This window comes from Arvicanthis niloticus, chromosome 4 (genome assembly GCF_011762505.2).
Source record: "Arvicanthis niloticus isolate mArvNil1 chromosome 4, mArvNil1.pat.X, whole genome shotgun sequence".
NCBI classification, from domain to species: Eukaryota; Metazoa; Chordata; class Mammalia; order Rodentia; family Muridae; genus Arvicanthis; species Arvicanthis niloticus.
In genome coordinates, this window is record NC_047661.1 from 55,911,187 (window position 1) to 55,929,163 (window position 17,977).

A 17,977-nucleotide genomic window follows, 5' to 3' on the forward strand; every position below is an offset into this window, starting at 1 on the left:
TAGACTAAACCAACAACTGAAGAGCATACTTGGGCTGTTTCTAGGCCCTTACACATTTGTAGCAGATTTGTAGCTTGATTTTTATGTGGGTCCCCTGACAATTGTAGTGGGACTGTCTCAAACTCTTTGTCCTGCCTTTGGATCACCCTCCCCCAGCTGGGCTGCCTTATTTGTCCTCAGTGTGAGAGGATGTGCTTAGTTCTGCTATGACTTGATGTACCAGGGGAAGTTGGTACCTATGGGAGGGTTCCCCTTCTCTCTGGAGTATGTGTATGTGAGAGTGGGACTGGGAGGAGAGTGGGATGTGAGGCTGTGATGGGGATGTAAAGTAAATAAATAAAAATGTGGGTCTTAAATTACTTTAAAGACAACTTAGGTCTTCTAAAAACTACCTATTTTTAATCCACTGTCTCAACCAATTAAATCGGAATCTGTGAAGATGGGCCCAGAAAGCATTTTAAAACAATACTAGGCCTTGCTTTTGTCCCTACCTGAACTGTAGTCTGAAGCTTTATGGTTCAGTCCATGCAAATTTCTATGATCAAGCAATCTTTGCTTCATAACTGATGTGTATGACTTGGCTGTAACCCAGATAATGACTATCCATCTCTTTTGCTCTCAGGCTAGAACAAGTACAGGCTAGTACTTTTGTGTAAATAACACAAAAGTACTCAGTCGCATTTATTATTTGCAAAAAAAAAAAAATGATGCTCAACTGTAGTTATTATTTGGGAATTATAAATCCCCCCTTGTGTTCAAGTTAACTTCTAAAATAGAACTAAGCTACATGTCAAAATAAGTATTTTAGGGAATGGAGAGATAACTCAGTTACAAAAGGGCTTGCCACGTGTCCTGGTTAGATTGACAACTTGATGCAGTGTAGAGTTAGTTACCTAGAAAAAGGAAACTCAAGTTGAAAAAATGCATCCATCCAACTGGCTTGTAGGCAAGTCTATGGAGCATTTTTGATTGATTGATTATAGGTGAGGTGCTGAGCTTACTGTGGGTGATGCCACATTTGGGCATGTGGTCTTGAGTGAGTTTCATAAAAAAGCCAAGCCAGTTGGCAGCACTCTCCTCAGTCTCTGCTTCAGTTCCTGCCTTTGTATTCCTGCTTGAATTCCTCCCCTGAGTTTCTTCAATTAAAGTAGAAGTGCAGGCCACATAAACTCCCTCCTACCAAAAACATCATAGTGTTTATCACAGGGAGAGAAAGCAAACTAGAACATAGCACATGAACTGCAACTTGCATTTGAATGACTAACACCCATGCAATAGCATAGGTATAGAAGCTATGACTACACACCTAATGCTAGAGAACTGGAGACAGGAGAATTCCAGAAACTAGCTGACCAACCAGAATAGGCAATTCTTCCAGTTCTGAAGAGATGTTCTCAAAATAAATAAGATGGACAGTTATGGAATACATCTGCCATCAATCTTCAGCCTCTATATACACATGCATGTACATGCACACACAACTGCAACAACTGCATATACATTCATACATATACCTGAACCTGTACATACAACATAAACATGTGTGTGTTTGTGTGTTTATGTTGTATGTACATGTTCAGGTAAACATATATATATATTGTTGTTGTTGTTGTTGTTGTTTTATTTCATTTAAGACAGTCTCATTTAGTTCACGCTTGCCTTAAACTTGATATATACCTGTAGATGATCTGAAATCTCTCATCCCTCCTGCTTCTATTTCACAAGTGCTGGGATTAGAGATGTATATCACCTCATTCAAAAATATATGAATATATTTAATGGTAATTTTATTGTTTATCGCCGGACAGTGGTGGCGCACGCCTTTAATCCCAGCACTTGGGAGGCAGAGGCAGGAGGATTTCTGAGTTCGAGGCAAGCCTGGTCTACAGAGTGAGTTCCAGGACAGCCAGGGCTACACAGAGAAACCCTGTCTCGAAAAACCAAAAAAAAAAATATTGTTTACCATTATGTTTTTAAGCATAATAAATAAATTCCTAAAATTTCTATTGAACAATTGGTTCAGTAAATTTTATGAATTCTTATATACATATGCTATGTCTGCATACATTCTGACATATGCTATGTCTGCATACATTCTGAGCAACATATAATGGCTATAAAAATTCATATTAGTCAGGTTCTTGAAATCATGCTTAGTCAGGGTCTGCTTGGGGCTTTTCATTTCATCTCCACCTTTATAATATTGGAAATAAAAACCCAGTCTTCTGATTTTTATTAAAGCAAAATTTAGCTTTTTACCTGATGAAGACATACTTTTCTGATCTCATTTTATGTCAATTGTCAATGTTTTAATAAGCAGAATTATAAATTGTATAAATTCTGTAGCATTTGTATGTGTTAGAAATAGAAACCAGTACATTGAAACTTCAGATACTTGGATCCACGTTTAACCCAACACAGGAATCTTACATGTATGAATATTATCTATCAATTTCTTTACCTTTCTGTTGAAACAGTATTGCATACTCTGAAATTATGTAAGTTGTGTGGAGAATGTAGTGAAATTTCTCATCCTGTTTTGTAAATATTCCCAAACCACAGCATGTGAAAGTGTAGTGTGAGGAGGATTGTATTAAGACGTAGGCTAGCACTTTGTTTGCCGTCAGGCTTTCCTGCGGAAACCTGCTCCCTGCCAGAGGTGCACAGAGTCACTATTATTCATACAGACACAAATAAAACTACAATAAACAAATACTTTCTTTTTACTACAAATGTTATTTTCATAAAGAAGTAGCTACATGACTAAGGAGTCACATGAATAAGTGTGTGGATGGACAGAGACTGTTTTCTATGCACTTTTGAAAGCTGAGTCAGCATCAGATCAGATTCAATTCCAAGTACATGGTTTAAAAGATTCATAATTTTCTAATAATGGCACAAACATGAAGGAGAGAGAGAGAAAGTTGACTCAAATAATTATATATGGGAAGGCATCCTAGTTGTAACAACAATATTTAAGAAATAGAAAAAGACAGAGGAAGTGTGAGGCTTGCCAGTGGGGCTTTGAAAACTGCAATGCAGAAGCCTGGCTCTCTGAAGTCAGCTCCAAAGTGCATGGCTTAGGCATAAAAGTAAGACAGGAACTGAAGGTGCTGGCTGTCCCGGATATAACACTATATAACAGTTCCATTTATAATTAAGTCTTCCAGTAATCCATAAAATCATAATCAATAAACACTTAAAGGGTACTTATTGAACAGGATGTCATCTCGCTGAATCTTTGCAAGATATACATAACCTTCAAATTTTAGCCTTAAGTCAGGTAACAATTGTTTCTCCTCCCAGAAGAGTAGTTAAAGTTTGCAGGGGGGGAGGATGTTATGTTCCTTAATGCTGTAGATACTGGTTTACAGTCCCCATTTAAGCAAATATCCTCTCTCATGCTCATTCAGACAACCATAATGAACATAGTGGGATACACACACACACACACACACACACACAAACACAATGAAATTCAGAGAAGAGGTTGAGATGAAGAAGAGATTTGATGTAATTAGAAGAGGATAATGGGTGGGAAAAGTTGGGGTCAAAAAAAAACTCTGTGCAAGAAAGTATAAAAGAAGAAATAAATTTAATTTTAGCAACATCATTTTATCACTTCCAGCCCCTCAGGCATAAAAGCATTCTTCTCCAACTAAGTCCTATTCTCTGATATCCATCTTTAAATGTTACCATAGCTATTATCTTTGTTCTCCCTTAACTTTTAAAATTATTTTAAAGACAAATAAAACATGACACAAAACTATAATCCTCTGATCTCTAACACTTATTCCCATTGTATAGTATCTCATTAGTAGAAAACAAGAATTTTCTCAGAAGACCTCTTAAAATACTCAAGAAGTCTGAACAAGAAATAGAAAAAATACATAATTATAAAAATAACAAAAATGCATAAATAAACACATAGTATATTTTTCATATTTTTAGGGTGTGAGTATGTATGGTGAAGAAGATATACAAAGACCAGATGCAAGGAGGCAGATCAACTTTACTTGCAGTGATTCAAGGCTTATATAGTTTGAGGGGTTAGGAGTAGTAGAAACATCCAGGATAGGGAAAGGTCATTGACTGAAGGCTTAGAGTACTGAAATGCCTCCTTAGCATAGGGAAACATTTCTGGAACATCAGCTGCTAGCTGAATGAGTTCTTTTTCAGGAGAAAGGAAGTTGAGTTTGTAATCTTAACCAAGGCTGTATGACATTCTGCAGGTAGAGGCATGGGAAAGGGTTGAACTCCCCAGGTAATCTCAGAGAAGGAAAAGTCCTGCCAAAGAAAAGAGTCCTCCATTATGAGCCACATTAGTAGGCTATCAGGTCAGTGGATGACTTGGACCTTAATTAGCAGAGTTTCACACACACAAGAAACATAAAAAGTATCAAATAGATTGTACCAAAAAACAAAGTCTCTTAAATGCATAAGAATCAAAACACTAAACATATAGAACAACAAGAAAAAGAATATGAAAAACTTGCAAGGTAAAAGAAAGCAAGTAACACATAAAGGCAGAACTATTAAAATTATATATCGGACTTCTCAATGGAGACTCTGAAAGACAAAAGGACCTGGGTAGATAATACTAAGACTCTAAGAGACCAGAGATGCCAGTCTGGAATAGTAAACACAGCAAAATTTTTAATCACCATAGATGGAGAAAATAAGATACTCCATGGTAAAGTCAAATGTAACCAATATTTATCTCTAAATCCAAACTTACAAAGAGTACTAAAAGGAAAACTCCAACCAAAAGAGGTTAACTACAGCCACGAAAACACAGGGAATAAATAATCCCAGATCTACAAGGTAAAAGGAAGGTAATCTCACCCTCAAACACACATGCACCCCACTACAACCAACAACAACAGCAACAAAAACATCATCAACAACAAAATAACAGGAATTAACAATCATTGGTCTTTGATACCTCTGAATATTAGTGGTCTTAATTCCCCCAGAATGGATGCAAAAAACAGATCCATCTTTTGCTACATTCAGGAGACACACTTCAACATAAAAGATAGACATTACCTCAGGGTAAAATTTTGGAAAAAGACATTCTAAACAAATAAATCTAAGAAACACGCTGGTGTAGTCACTGTAATATCTAACAAAATACACTTCAAAACAAAACTAATCAGAAGAGATAGGGAAGGATAACACATACTCATCAAATGAAAATTTTACCTAGTTGCCATTTTAATTATTAATATCTATACCCCAAACACGAGTGCCCATGTTTGTTAAAGAAACAACAACTTAATTCATACATTGACCCTCACACAATGAAAATGGGAGACTTCCAATACTTCACTCTAACCAATAGACAGGTCATCTAAACAAAATCTTCACAGAGAAATGTTAGAGCTAACCAACGTTAAAAAACAAATGGACCTAAGAGATATTTATAGACCATTTTGCACAAATACAAAAGAATACACATTTTTTTTTCAGCATAGAACTTTTCTCATGGAACTTTCTCCAAAATTAACCACTTACTTGGATACGAAGCAAGTTTCATCAGGTAAAAGACAATTGAAATAAACCCCTGTACTGCTGGTTTTATGTATCAACTTGACATAAGAAAGTAAGAAGCTAGGGTTGAAGAAATGCCTCCAGGAGATCCAACTATAAGACATCATCCATTAAAGATCAATAGAGAAGAGCCCAGACTATCCTGAGTGGTACTACCCCTAGGCTGGTAGTCCTGGGTTGTATAAGAAAATAGTCTGAGCAAGCCATGAAAAACAAGCCAATAAGCAGCACCCCTCCATGGTTTCTGCATCAGCTTCTGCCTCCAGGATCCTACTTTGTTTGAGTTCCTGTCATGACTTTCTTTGGTTTGAACAGCAATGTAAAATTGTAAGCTGAATAAACCATTTTCTCCTCCTTGCATTTTGGTGATTGTGTCTTATTGAAGCAACAAAAACCCTAAAAAAGATACCCTCTGTATCCTATCAGACCACCACATATTAAAGCTGGATATCAGAAACAACAAAAAAGCTTACAAACTCATATAAATTAAACTTTCTATTGAAAGAAAAAATAAAGAAATTAAAGACTTTCAATAGAAATTAATGAAAATAAATGCATACCCAACCTTATGGAAGAGAATGAAGTGGTTCTGAGAGGCAAGTTCATAGCACTAAGTATCTACATTGAAAAATAGAGAGACCCCATACTACAAAACTGAAGGGTCCACTTAAAATTTTTAGAACAAAAACAAGAAATGACTTCCAAAATGAGTAGATTGAAAACAATATGACTGAAATCAATAAAATAGAACAATGAAACAAATAATTGGTTCTTTTTTTAAAAAAAATGTAATTTAACAGTTGTTTTTCTTTTCTTTTTAGATTTATTTATTTATTTTATTTATGAGTACACTGTAGTACTTCAGACACACCAGAAGAGGGCATCCAATCTCATTACAGATGGTTGTGAGCCACCATGTGGTTGCTGGGATTTGACTCAGGACCTCTGGAAGAGCAGTCAGTGCTCTTAACCGCTGAGCCATCTCTCCAGCCCCCAAATAATTGGTTCTTTGAAAAAAAAAAAAACAAGATAAATGAATTCTTATACATGTTAAATAAAGTGGGCAGAGAAAATATCTAGATTAATGAAATCAGAAATGAGAAGAGGGACATAATAAGAAATACCAAGGAAACCCAGAGAGTCATAAGGACATATTTTAAAACCTATACTTCACCAAATTAGAAAATATTGCCTTGTCTAAAAGAAATGGTAGGACAAAGATAAAGTAGAGACTGAGGGAATGGACAACTAATAACCAGCCCAATTTAACACACATCCCACAGGCAAGCACCAATCCCTAACACGATTAATGATACTCTGTTATGCTCGAAGATGAAAGCATAGTGTAACTGTCTTCCAAGAGGCTTTACCCAGCAGCTAACTGAAACAGATGCAAATACACAGAGCCAAACATGGAGGTCAGAAACTCTTATAGAAGAGCTGGGGGAAGGAGTGAAGGCCCTGAATGGGATTGGAATTCCACAGAAGGACCAACAGAGTTGACTGACTTGGACCCTTGGGAGCTCTCAGAGACTGAGCCACCAACCAAAGAACATACATGACTGGACTAAGACCATGGCGCATATTTGGCAGATGTGTAACTCAGTTTCCAAGTGGGTCCTCCAAAAATTGGATTAAGAAATGTAGTATATTTACCCATGAAAGTATTAGTCAGCTCTTAAAAAAGAGGTCACCACGAAATTTGCAGGCAAATGGATGAAACTAGAAAAGAATCATCTGAAGTAAGATAACCAAGACCCAGAGAGAAAAATATGGTGTGTATCCACTCATATCTACATATTTTCTATTAAATAAATAACTAAACTACAATCGGTAGACCAGAGAGAAAGGTAGGCATACACGAAGGGACTAGGAGGGAACATTATGTATCTCCCTAAGAGAGGTAAATAGGATAGATTTTATGTGTGGACTGGAATCTAGGGTTGAGGCAGAAGAAACAAGAATGGAATGATCAGGTCAGAGAGGGGAGGAAAGATGGAAATGAGGAGTGAATGACAGGTAAGGCAGTTAGAATTAAAGGGCACTTGAGAAGCAGTGTGGAAACCTGGTACAATGGATACTTTTCAAAATATGAAGGTTATCCTAATGAAATCTCTAAATAAGGAGAAAGACAGAAGCCCCAACCAGCCATCTCTTGTCACCAAACAAAGCTTCCAGTATCAGTACTGGGTTTCATACTTTGAGTTGTCGGCCAATGGGATACAATGGAAGTCATCAAACAACCCATGCTTTTGCAAAGACAATAGGTTGCTTTCCACAAACTGACAACTACAAAGCCCCATCACTGAAGACAATACCCATAAATCTCATTGAACATGAAGATATTGAGATGCTGCCTATATAGAAACTTCACCCCATGTTCTAGTTTTATAACATGGAAAGGGCTCTGCAGGCTACCAAAAGAGAAATGTAAACAACAACCCAACCACAAAACCTTTGATTGACAATCTGTCCTGTCTACAAATATGCTAGGGCAATGGTAGTACAATTTTTGTGGGAGTAGCCAACAGATGTATGAATATGCTAGGGCAATGGTAGTACAATTTTTGTGGGAGTAGCCAACAGATGTATGATTTGGCTTAATGCCCACTCTATGTGATGAAACCCATACCTGATACTGCTTGGGTAACCAAGAACCAGACACTAGATAGCCCAGAGATCTCATGTACTGGTCTAAAAAAAAATTAGAAACAGTATTTTTTAATTAATTGGTGGTTAAATAAAAGAGTCATGATCAATTATACCATAAAATAGAATGTAAGGAAAAGAAAAGAGACAGACAGACAGACAGAAATATATAAATATATTCACAAATACTTTTTCACAAAATGTCCTCTATGAGGTTTGTTTAGAAAAACACAATGCAGAAAATTTTATTTTACACAATACACATATATACAAATAATAAATACCACCCAGAATCTATACCTACACACTAACATATAACAACATAGTACAACAATACTTCAATATATTAGTATATAACCTCACTGTATAACAGGAACAGAAGTGATCATAGTTAATGTCCTGGGGAAAAAAGCAGCTTGGAGGAAAAGTGGAAAGAAAGATATTTCCCTCTATACCCCTCATGTATCTTCATCATTTGAAGTTTTTAAATGAGAGACTTAATTCATTTATTTGTGCAATTGCAACAAATGAAAACCCCTTTTTCCTAGATGAACATAAGAAAGTTGGGATGGGTCAAGACCAGTGGGTAATATCTAGTCATCAACACAAAACCCCATTGATTCTGTTCCCAACCCTAGTTCTAGAGTATGGATGCCCGGCTATGGGAAGGATCAGAACATCAAACAAAGGATTAAGTTAAAAATTAATGCGATCCTAGTGGCCAAATCAGGGTTAGTATCCTACAAAAGAGCAACCAAGTGAAAAGAGGAATTGAACCCAGCTTTATGAGTGGAATGTTGTTCCCCAGTAGAGAAACATTTTTCTACGCTTACAGTTCCTCCTTTAAATGAGAAGATAACCAGCTTCCAGCAAGACAGAAGCTTAGGAGAAGTCCAAAATAAAGTTTCATTGGACTAATGAATTGGACTAATTATTCACTGGAATAATTCATTATGATATCAAGTTTTAAAAGGATAAATATTTTTATCACCCCTTGAAAAGTGGCTAACCTTTCTAGAAGAATTAAAGTTGCAACTTGCATTGTGAGAATTGTTTAGATGAGATTTTCTTTGATCGACAAACCCTCTAATGTAGCAACTGATTGATGATAGCACAATCTAATCAAAGGCCCTTTGTAAAACAAGATGATGTTTCATTTTCCCTGAAGTTCTAATTTAACTACAGCCCTATAAAACATCCAAAAGAATTTTCCAGCAATAAAGCAAAGGTTCAGCCAGTAGCAGAAAGCCCTGCTGTTTGCTGTAGACATATGGCATAAACTTGCCATACATTTATTAAAATGAAATGCATTCCAAGGTGAGTGACAGTATAACAAGCTTTATAATGATGCAGCAGTTTAGTAACCAAGTGAAAATTGAAGGACAAATCTGCTTTGGAAAGAAGCCAGGTAGTTGAAATATCGATCACCGCTATATGTGATCAATCCTAATTCATAAGACATGGTTTTGCACTTGTTTTTAAGGTTATAAAACCTTTCATGGAGCATCATAATGATGAAATATCTGATATTTGCTTCATTTCTGTCTGGCTCAGATTTATTCACTTAACTATAATTTATTGAGAATCATGCATATGTATGGCACAATCCAAGAATCAGGTAAGTCCCTGATTTAAAGAACACTAACATTGACTCACATTGTCTTCTACCATGTGGTTAAAATACTAATATGTGCTAGATTTTAGGAAAGATAAAAATAAATTTAACAAATAACCATTATCTTTTAGTCAAAATTTTAAGGGAAACTATAGATGCACAGTGCAGATTGTGTTAATTTCAATGATTGAAGTCAAAGTATTCAGAGACCTCAAAAACTAAGACAACTAAATCCAGTAGGGCATCCTAAAAGGTCTGATTGTGAGTTTCTTTGTGAATCTATATCCAAACAATAGTTTTCACTTAAATCTAGCAAAATGTAGTCACAAAGTAAACACTGCAAGGTGCCAAGGGTTGTGAAAGATACTGATACAGGCAAAAAAAAAAAAAAAAAAAAAAAAAAAAAAAAAAAAAAAAAACACTAACATCTTATGGAAGCAAATTAATGAAGACAAATGTATGTTCTAATGGATGACAATTGGACTACACAGAAAGAAACACCCACAACTACACAAGCAACTACAAAAAACTGCCAAACATCCTTCTGTCAGATTGTAATAGAGGACAAGAAAATGCAAATACTGACATCAGACCATGGATAATTTTATCAGCATTATCTGCAGCATCAAAGGTCAACAGAGCAGCATTCTTTAAATTCATAATCTCACTACGCAAAGTTAACACAGCCAGACAGGTGTTAGGATTATGCCAAATATCTTACAGGTGTCTTTAAACCTTTTTCTAATTATAATGACAATCACTTTGAATTTCAAAAGTGACACTACTCCAATGATATTTGTCATTTGGGGTGGTTCCTAACTCTTGAACTCTGAACCTTCTTCATATAATTTGAATGGGTTTTAGAGCATCATCCATTGCTCTAGATACCTAAATAAACCCTTTTGTATACTCAGTACACTAGTAAAAATTTTTTGCTACATGGTTAACAAAAATAGTTGTCTTAACTCCTTAATTAGATTTTTTAATGTGTTCAGAATTCAATCTTGACTACATGATTCTTGAGTCATTGCCCACCATATTGAGACTACACCATCAAGATAAGAGTGTATCTCAGTGGTAGAGTGGTGTTCAACATGTCTAAGCCTCTAAGTCAGATCCCTAATATCTCCAAATACAAACAAAAAGCATCCCAGTAAGATCACCAGACACATAGACATTTAATTGAAATTCACCATATACTTGATATATTTCAATTAGCTCAATGTATAATTTAATGAGTCTTTTAATATTAAAGTGACAATAGTTAATCAACTCTGCCTCTTCACTATTTTACCTAGGCAACATTTCCTTATTCCCACATTGATTTTTTTCCATGTTGAATTAATAAGAACTTTGAATTTTCTTCACTTGCAATATCCAATAAAATGAATTAAACTTATAAGTACATGATTTGAACAAAAATTTAATGAAATACTTTTTGTCAAAGTGTCAGGAGTTCTTATGAAGCTACAAGCAATCAGTAACCATTCCAAATGTAGAGTTCACAATATTTAGCCAGTTTATATGAACAACTGACATTTCTCAGAGAAATCTGGGGTTCTGGGGAAATTTCTTTAGAAACTTGAAATGCAGGTAGAAAAATTAAATATGTAGGTTTACTTACTTTATCTTTGGAGAAGCTGAAAAGTTGTTTTCTCTCAGCAAAAAATTGAACTGCTATGACACTGGCTGAATGACCCCATAGAACACCAACTGGTTTAGACAGAACATAGGGATTCCAAAGGCAAACTTTATTGTTGATGCCAGCTGTAGCTAATCAGAATTTAAAAGAAAATAAATTGTTTTTAATTATCTTTTTGAAATCAGTTTGCCACATGTCTGTCTATAAGTTGAGAAATACCTCCTGATGAACACTAGTATCCCCATCTTACAGGAAAAAATACCATGGCATTACCCAATGAGACTTGACTTCAGTTGAATGGAGGATATGGGTTGATCTTGAGGCAAGGGTGTGCATGGGCTCGAATAGGAAGAGATAATCTCATTTAGGAATCCACCTACAACTTGCCTGGGTACACTCATTCCTCTTATCCCCAAAGTTCCCTATCTCTGGGACACAAGCGAGTTAGACAATATGAGAGGTATTTAGGGGTGGGAAGGAAGAACTAAATGTTCACAGGTCAAAAGTCAACAAACAAAAGTATTAGGAACAAACTATTTTTACCAGTGTTTCAAGTATGCACAAGCCACCAAGCATCACAAATACTTTCATCCTGGTTGTAGGATCAGATATTTCTGTTCATGGCTTCTTTATATTCAGGGACCATTTCAAGACCAAGCTGTGTAGTATGCAACATAACTCTCTGGTTGTTTCTTAGTCTTAAACTGGCTATGCAGCTTTGATTATATGATTATGCTTCCCAACACTGCTGAAAGTGCCAAACAGATCAGTGTAGAAGAAGTGAATAAAACTATCCAGCCAGTGAGTTAAATGGGTGACATAGGAGTCTTTACCAAACACCCCCAGCCTTCGCTGATATAGGTGTAATATTCTTGGAAGTCCTTCTATCTTACAAGGTCTATGTTAAGGTATTTTATATCTGTTGTTATTATTTGGAATTTTAAGTATCTATTTTTATAATTAACACCAGTATTTTTTCTGTAAATGGTAGCTACTAAATGTGGATTTGTATGACCTGTACCATAGACCACATGTGTTCTCTATAACTATTCTTTTAATGTTTTTAGTAACAGACCTACATATCAGTTTTATTGTGCTTAAACATACATATTCATACATCAAATCATCAAATTTTAGAATATATAGGTATCTGATTTAAAAGACTAATACCTGGGATACATTATGTTTCCTATGCATTTTTAATCAAAACAATATTGCCATGATAAATTGAAACCATGATAGCCTGTAAATTTGCAAAACAGAAAAGTTAGAAAATATATTCTGAAGAGTATCTAGGATTTGCAGGTGTGCTGATGTGTGCAAGTGTGTGTGCATGTGTGCATTTGCATGTATACATTCATGTACATGTGACACAGGTATGTGTGTACATGTGGCATGCATTTGTGTGGGCCTGTGTATGTGTGTGCACATATGTATTGGGGATGAAAGTGTTTGGTTTGGGTTCAGCATTTGACTGTGTTAGAAAGATATCAGAATAGCCGATGTTGTACAAACTGTCTTCTTTCACTATATTATCTTCCACCCCTACCAATTCTAATAAAAAAAGAGTCATTAAGGCATTGGGGTGCTTTCTCATATTTCACCCCAGTGTAATTCAAACGCATTGCACATCATATGCATCATTATCAAACATTCTCTGGCAATAAAATATGAGCTGCTCAAGTTGGTCTCCCTGGCAATAAAGCAACAAGGTGCAGTAGTTCTCTGCATACAAATATGCGTCCTAGACAATTTATGAGGCCTTCATAGTTATCATGATTTATTTTACATACCAATTAAATTGAGCCGAGAGTGGTAATCAAAAGCGTGAATGCCCTGGGCAATGTTGAAAGATGTCATTTTGAGGAGTTTTTTTGACTTTTCTCTCCATGCCAGCACCACAGTATTTGTACTGCTCATTGTACTGGAAATAAAAGCATCTAAAGAAGCATTGTAAGTAACTGAAAAAAAAATAAGAATATAATTTTCAAATGTTTATTCATCAGATATTGGCAATACAAATATTTAAATATAATAATAGCAAAATTTACTCTCAGAGTGTGCTGACATGTTCTAGCACTCTGAACAATTCATTTAACCACCCCATCATCAAAGAATTTTTAGCAAAAAAAAAGAATAGCATATCTCCATTCTGACTTTCCTCCACTCTAGAAATACCTTAAGAGACTTGTTTGTTTGTTTCTTTGTTTGTTTGTTTTGAGAGAACATTGAGAAGTAAGCTCATCACAAAAGTCATGAGGCATTGTGTAGACAAAAAATGAACCAGTTGCCAAAATTTTGTAGTTTACCTTCGTGACCTGAGGTAGGGAAACAAGAACTAGCAAGCTTCTGCTTGCTCTAACTCATAGTCAAATAATAATTTATTCAAAGTTTGAATAATCTAGACTATTTTAGAGTAGATGGGCCAGGTCTCAGACTTGGTATGATTCCCAAATGAAGCTAAGATTCAAGTCAATATGGTGGACCCTCTATCACATACTATGGATAAAATCCTACTTCCTATGCAATTAGTGGGTTGGCCACCTTGTATCATAATGGGCTTTCATTCTTGTCATAATCACAAGTTCCCCAACACAAGGAACCAACATGATACCATCTTCTAATATAGAAGCCCTCTCATGTTTTTTGCTCAGAAAAATAATTTACTTGTATCCAAAATTGAAAGATTTTGCCTTGATGCCAAGATGAAATTCTTGCATTACTAAAGCATTTTGTCACTTGTATAGCGTAGGGGAAAGTTGCTTAAATGTAAGTGCTTTTAAATGTCTTCTGCCTGTTGCTTCTTAGGTAGAATCAAGTGGGGTAGATATAGACTTACAAGACAATTCTCAGTAGATCAGAAGCATTTCTGTACATATAATGAAACTGAGCACTGGCTGCCATTTATTCAAAATTATCTTTTCAAAGGCAGGTGCATCACAAAGAGCCTTGGAATGCAGAGATAGTGTCTCCATTTGAAGTAAATGGCAGACATGAAGAACAAAAGTAGCTTCCTCTGGAGCAAAAGGAATTGCTTGTCCTGTGCTCCTATAAAAAGCTCAGATTTCTTAAATATGGGTTTCTTCTTCTCTACAACATCCATGGACAGGCACAAATGTGCCTCTGTAGACTTGTAGCAAATGTGTCAATTGCATATTACATATATATATTTCAACTTTGGAATCTCTGACACAGGCATCATATATCCTAGATTACTGTAGGAGTCTTCATTCTATTGCTCACTTATAATGTTGTAGTACTGATTATCCTTGAGACAGTATATTTACTGTATAGCTAAGTTGGAAAGAGCATGAGGGCTGGCAAGATGGTTAAATCCAGGTCAAGGTGCTTGCCTCCACCTTATGACCTGAGTCCAATACCCAGAACCCACATGATAAACGAGAGAACGGACTATCATGTGTGGGGCACTGCCCTCCATGCTCATGCCACACTGAACTCAGAGACCATACCCACTTATTCACACAGTCTCACACAAAGAAATAAATGTAAAAATAAATGTTTTCAAACATATGAATATTCAGTCTTCATAATCCTTAGTAGGTACTGTTATGGTTACATATTTGCTGCCTCTTAAATTGATAAATTGAAACCTATTCTTCAAGGTAATGACAGTAGGAAGAGCTCCCCTTGGGAGGTGACTATGGAATTATGAACTCAGAACTTTGGTTGGAATCCTCATATAAGATAACTGAGGGCAGTTTTTTGTTTCTTTTATTATGAGATGACACAGCTGGAAGAAAATATCTATAATTCAAGAAGTGTCCTTCTCCAGATACCATATCTACTAACAGGGTAATCTCTGAACTTTATGTCCTTCAGAACTATAAAAATAAAGGTCTGCTATTTATGTTATTCAGAACATATGCTTATACAAATATGCATAAACAAATTTCCAAATAATTGCTACAGGCAAGGAAGCAGAAGCATGGTTAGCTACAGTCGTTTTTATCTTACCTATTCTATTGAGTTAATTATTTCTAAAAGCAGCTGGAATTTATTCATTAAAGAGCTGATATTGACATGAGAATGACATAATTTAATATATTTCATATCTGTCTCCCTAGCAATTAAATATAGCACATGCATAATTATATTTAATGAGATTGAGACTTTTTAGAGTACCTCCTACATTGGTTCTCATTGGTACCACAGAAATTGGTTCTCAAAGGACGTTATCCAATCTTCAGAATTACTTGGTATTTTTTAACACTTGTGGTGTGATGAAGATGCTGAAGAACTAGATTCACTTAGATATGTGGCTCTGAGCTTAGAAGAGTGTAAACCAAATAACCAGACAATATCTTATCCCATAGTATTGGTACACAGAATTGTACAAGGATGCATTAAAAGAAAGGTATCTATTTAGGACTCAGTGTTTTGAAGACATTTCACAATCATTCTATTGATGACAGAGATATGACAAAACACATGACTTGTATTAAAGAAGCAGAAAATAAAAATATGGAACTTCTTGCGTACATTGACCAATATGTGTTACTAGCAAAAATAAATAAATAAATATCACCCGAAGTTAGGGCTTATCAGTTAATGGAGCCTTCTGTTCTTGCAGAGAACCTGAGTTTTGTTCCCATTAGTTATGAACATTGACTCACAAAATCTCCATATCCATGAGGTGTGGTAATCTCTTCACACCTACTTGAGCAACCGCACCTACATACATACATGTACCTTATCCTGAGACACACATGCCTACATGTAATTTTTTTGTCTAAAAATTAAGACATTCCCAAGGGAAACAGCAGGACAGCACATACTTGTGCTGTCTCCAAGGTTGGAGAATGAAAGAATTTTGAGCCCACAGAAATTCAACTGACTTTTTTACTTTACAGATGAAAACCCAAAACTCACCAACACAAGTTTAATAATGAGGCTAAAGACAGAAGGTGATTATTTTAAACTTGGGTCTAGAGTTCTAATATTAACCTTGTGATCAGAATAATGCTGTGTAGCATGAATATCACAGATCAAAACTGAATACCAGATGCTGGCAGAGCCAGAATACAAATTCTGTCTGGACAACCAGACTCCTTAACTATTAGGACTGTCCATGTTGTAATACACAGAGAAGTCACTGGAAGATCAGAGTGAAAAGGTGGATTCTCGCTGTGCCAGCCTCATTGAGCATCACTCACATGGTCCCTGATGGTTCTGCTTATACTCCATAAGGACCACACTTAAAGTAACAAGGTGCTAGAAAGAATTCTGTAAATTATAGACATCACTACACACTCAAAAGAACTAATCAACATTTCTTGAGTTTCAGAGACCAAATATTTATTTAGAATCTGAAGAAAACCATGGACTCCATCAGAAAAGTGTGCACAGAAACAAATTTTTGTATACCAGAAACCTTTGTATTTTAAGAACTTGCACACCACAATTCATACATGATACAACCGAGGAAATCAGGGGTTGAACCTCTGAATGCAAGGTAATGTAGGATTAGAAAAGAACTCTTCACTTGCTTTCTTGAGTGGTTCTTCATACTGTTTTCTGGAAAAAGGTTTGGATATATACCCCAGGTTGTCCTGTAGTTCCTTCTGGACTCAGGGTCACCATGCTTGCATCTGAGACTCCCAAAAGTTGGGATTCCAAGTGTATACCACTGTGCCTGGCATCCTTAGAAAATTCAAAGTTTCGTTTACTAATTATTTATACTCATCAAAGCACAAAATAGATTCTGGTTTTTGGTTTTTATTCTTTTAGTGCAAACAACTTTAACCAAATATTGAACTGAGTCTCTTCTGATCTGATGTTGAACACAATTTATTAAAGACAAAAAAGAAGCCAAATGAAAAAGAGAATCTGAGAAAGAGTAACCCCTCTGGTACACAGACTAACTCACTATGAAGAGTCATGAAAGAGAAGCGATGTTACAGAACAAAACGATTCATGTTTCCAGGCTGTTCCTAGCTCATCCTCCATTGTTAATTGCTGTTGCCCTGTTGGCTATTTTTTATGATAAAGATAATTTGCTGGCTTCTTCTCATGTACTAGTAAGCATGCCTGGAGTCCTTGGCCTATCATAATTTTCATTGTGTAAGTTATTTGAAGTTTGTTAATGAGGAGATCGGCATTCCAAAACTCAATTTGCTCTAGGTCATGTGGCTAATTAGAGATAGAGCAGAGACTAAACTTACTGAGCTCTCCTTCTCTCTTCTATTGTGTTCTCCTTTTCTGCTAAGCCACATTGCCACATACATGTTAGGACCACTTCTGGGATTCTTTCTAACACCTGCTACATTTCTGTCCCCTGTGGCCTAACTCTGAAAACAAATCCCCACATCAACTTCAGTCTTCCCTTCCCTTACTCTTTCATGTTGCTACTGAGTCTCCATGAGAACCACAGTTCTATATCTTCCCTGAATATCTTGCATGCATTTTATCATCCAGTATATTTCCTTTTTGTGAAAGAAAAGGAGATGCTGACAGAGAGATGGAAGAAAGCATGAATGAAGAAAGAGAGAAGAATGTCT

The 17,977-nt window shown here is 35.9% G+C and overlaps 1 protein-coding gene across 4 annotated transcripts in view; it reads right to left on the bottom strand.

Annotated features, from left to right (window-relative positions):
• The window catches only part of Wdr49 (WD repeat domain 49), a 164,896-nt gene that overhangs the window by 107,320 nt on the left and 39,599 nt on the right, over nucleotides 1-17,977 (bottom strand). For all 4 annotated transcript variants that reach the window (XM_076932537.1, XM_076932536.1, XM_034501024.2 and 1 more), the window contains 2 exons: nucleotides 13,253-13,420; nucleotides 11,442-11,590 (listed from right to left, as the gene is read on the bottom strand). In XM_076932537.1, coding sequence (XP_076788652.1) covers nucleotides 11,442-11,590; nucleotides 13,253-13,420 — 317 coding nt within the window. The remainder of the gene's footprint in view (nucleotides 1-11,441; nucleotides 11,591-13,252; nucleotides 13,421-17,977) is intronic.